Source organism: Schistocerca serialis, chromosome 8 (assembly GCF_023864345.2).
Source record: "Schistocerca serialis cubense isolate TAMUIC-IGC-003099 chromosome 8, iqSchSeri2.2, whole genome shotgun sequence".
In the NCBI taxonomy this organism is placed as follows: domain Eukaryota; kingdom Metazoa; phylum Arthropoda; class Insecta; order Orthoptera; family Acrididae; genus Schistocerca; species Schistocerca serialis.
In genome coordinates this window covers 425,183,850-425,186,606 of record NC_064645.1, presented here as the reverse complement: position 1 = coordinate 425,186,606, position 2,757 = coordinate 425,183,850, and the positions used below count along the sequence as shown (strand labels likewise).

The window sequence follows — 2,757 nt, the reverse complement described above, 5'->3', positions numbered from 1 at the left end:
GAACTTAACTTCCATGGTGAAACCAGGTGCGAAATTCTGCACAGCAACTGCAATAAGCCACGAAAAAATTCCCACATTAAGCAACAAAGACTTTGCCGTTTTCCTGGCGGGAACAAACGACGTCGCAAGAAACGAAAAACAAGATCTGTTGCTTTCACTAAAAAGGCGACAGTATGAACTAAGATGTACTAACGTCATTGTATTTTCAGTACCACATCGTCATGACCTAGCGGAATGGTCCTGCGTTAACAAAGAAGTGGAGAGTGCAAATAGTGAGATGAAACAGATATGCAAACGATTCGAAAATGTGACTTTCATTGATATAAGCAAACTAGGAAGGAGATTCCATACTAGACATGGTTTCCACTTAAATAGATTAGGAAAAAATTTCGTAATTGCAAAAATAATAGAAATAGTAAACGCCAACACGAAACTAAGTTGTGACACTTCAAACGTAATTCCCCTCAAGGACAAGACCCACAAACTACTTGGTGAATCTGAAAATGAAGCATCACCACTACAAGACAAGTGTGATGTTCTGACATTGCAAGAAAACACATCAAGTGCTAGTAGTTCACAAGGAAGCATATCAAAAACAACAGAACCAACACCTGAAGTATCGGAAACAGATACACCATCATCATCACCAACAGCAACAACAACAATAACAGAAATGACAGCATCAATGACACCGGGAGCTACACCAACAGCAGCAGCAGCAAGCAACTCACCATATCCCAGTGAACGACCTACAAGGTGCAGAAAACCTGTCCTTCTGGAGGATTTTTGGTACCTCGCCAGGGCAAGAAATGGAGTATGACACCACAAAACACCTTATTTAAGTCAGTAAAGCAGAGAAATCTACAACAAGGTATTTACAACATTAAAATAATACACCAGAATGTACAGGGCTTGAGCAAGAAATATGAACAATTAGACGTGTTTGTAAATGAAACTATGCCTGATGTGCTTGGTATTAGTGAACACTGGCTATCTGATGCCAAATTAGAACTTTTTAAACCTCTAAACATGGTACTAGCTAATAAGTTTTGCAGATCTACTATCAGAGGTGGGGGTGTATCAATGTATGTTAAGAGCACATTTGATTTTAATTCTTAAATGTAAGTAAATATTCATTAGAAGGGACAATTGAATTATGTGCAGCATGTATAAAGATACCAAATGATGAAATTTATGTTATATGTTTATATAGACCACCAGGTGGAAACTTCGAAGTTTTCTTAACAATGTTTTGTGACATGATAGAGAATGTTTTTATATCACACCTGAACAAGTTAGTAATTATAGGAGATTTCAACATAAATGTATTAGCAGATAAGTTACACACTAGACTATTCAAGAATACTATGCTTGAATATAATGTAAGATACCTGATAAACACTGCAACCAGGGAGACTGAGACATGCCAGTCTGCAATAGATAACATAATCACTGGTATTCATCTTTACGATCTTACATCTTCTGTTATTTTAAGTGCTTTGTCAGACCACCATGCAGTAGAACTAAGTGTGCACATAAAAAAGGTTCCTACACACAGTTGCTATAGATATATTAGGGTGAATACAGACCAAAATATAACTCAGTTGAATAATATGCTAAGGAATGTGGATTGGAACAGTGTTCTAACGACACTTCATAGTTATGGCAAATTCTCAAGTGAACTATTCTACATTCTTAACCAAGCCTGCCCATTAATAAAAAAGAGAATTCAGCCACATGCTGCAACCTGAAACTGGATATCAAGTTCAGTCACTGAGGCTAGAGAAAAACTAAGATGGTATGAGTATGCTATGTTAAATGACTTGAGCAATAAAAAATTAAAAGAAGAATTCAAAAAGTATCAGAAATACTATGTAGAGCTCCTAATTTCAGAAAAACAGAAACATTTTGAAAGTGTCATTCAGAACTCAAATAATATCACCAAAACATCATGGTCACTAGTAAATAGAGAAATAGGTAAATCTGGGAACCATACAACCGAAAATCACTTGCTGATAAATGGCACAATAGAAACTGATCAGAATAAGATAGCAGATCTATTTAACAATTACTTTGCTTCTGTTGGCTCCAGCATAAACAATCAGCTTAAAAATCATAAATACAAATTCAGAGGAACTCCAGTGTCAGGAAGTATATTTTTGATGCCAACAAGTAAAGAAGAAATAATTAAAATAGTGAGTAGCTTAAAGAATTCCCATGCAGCAGGATATGATGGTCTTAGTCTGGACACTCTTAAGAAATGTATACATAAAATTGCATCACCTTTATCAACAATTATCAATTCTCATATGGAAGATGGTTTATTTCCAGATGAGTTTTCAAAAAAGGAAACAGGAATTTAGTAGAAAACTTTCAATCCATTTCTGTTCTTCCAATAATATCCAAAATCTTTGAGAAAGTAATATACATAAGAATCTGGAACTTCCTGGTACGCAAAAAAGTGATTTCTAAGGGCAGTATGGGTTTGTCAAGGGGTCATCCACCATTACAGCAGCAACAAACTTAATCGAAGGTGTCACTCAAGCAATAGATAATAAAGAACATGTATGTGGCATCTTTCTAGACTTACAAAAAGCATTTGACTGTGTTGATACGACCATATTGCTGGACAAACTGTGGAACTATGGCATTCGAGGCACAGCCCATAATCTGATGAGGTCCTACTTGAAAAATAGGAAGCAGTTTGTGTCTATTAGCACTACAGAGGGAACATACAAATCAAACACCACTGACATA

General features: G+C 35.9%; 1 protein-coding gene across 1 annotated transcript; it reads left to right on the top strand.

Annotated features, from left to right (window-relative positions):
• The first annotated feature begins 1,811 nt into the window (after nucleotides 1-1,811).
• Nucleotides 1,812-2,363, top strand: LOC126417047 (uncharacterized). Its single transcript, XM_050084938.1, has one exon. The coding sequence runs from the start codon at nucleotides 1,812-1,814 to the stop codon at nucleotides 2,361-2,363; it is 552 nt and encodes a 183-aa protein (XP_049940895.1).
• The last annotated feature ends 394 nt before the right edge of the window (nucleotides 2,364-2,757 follow it).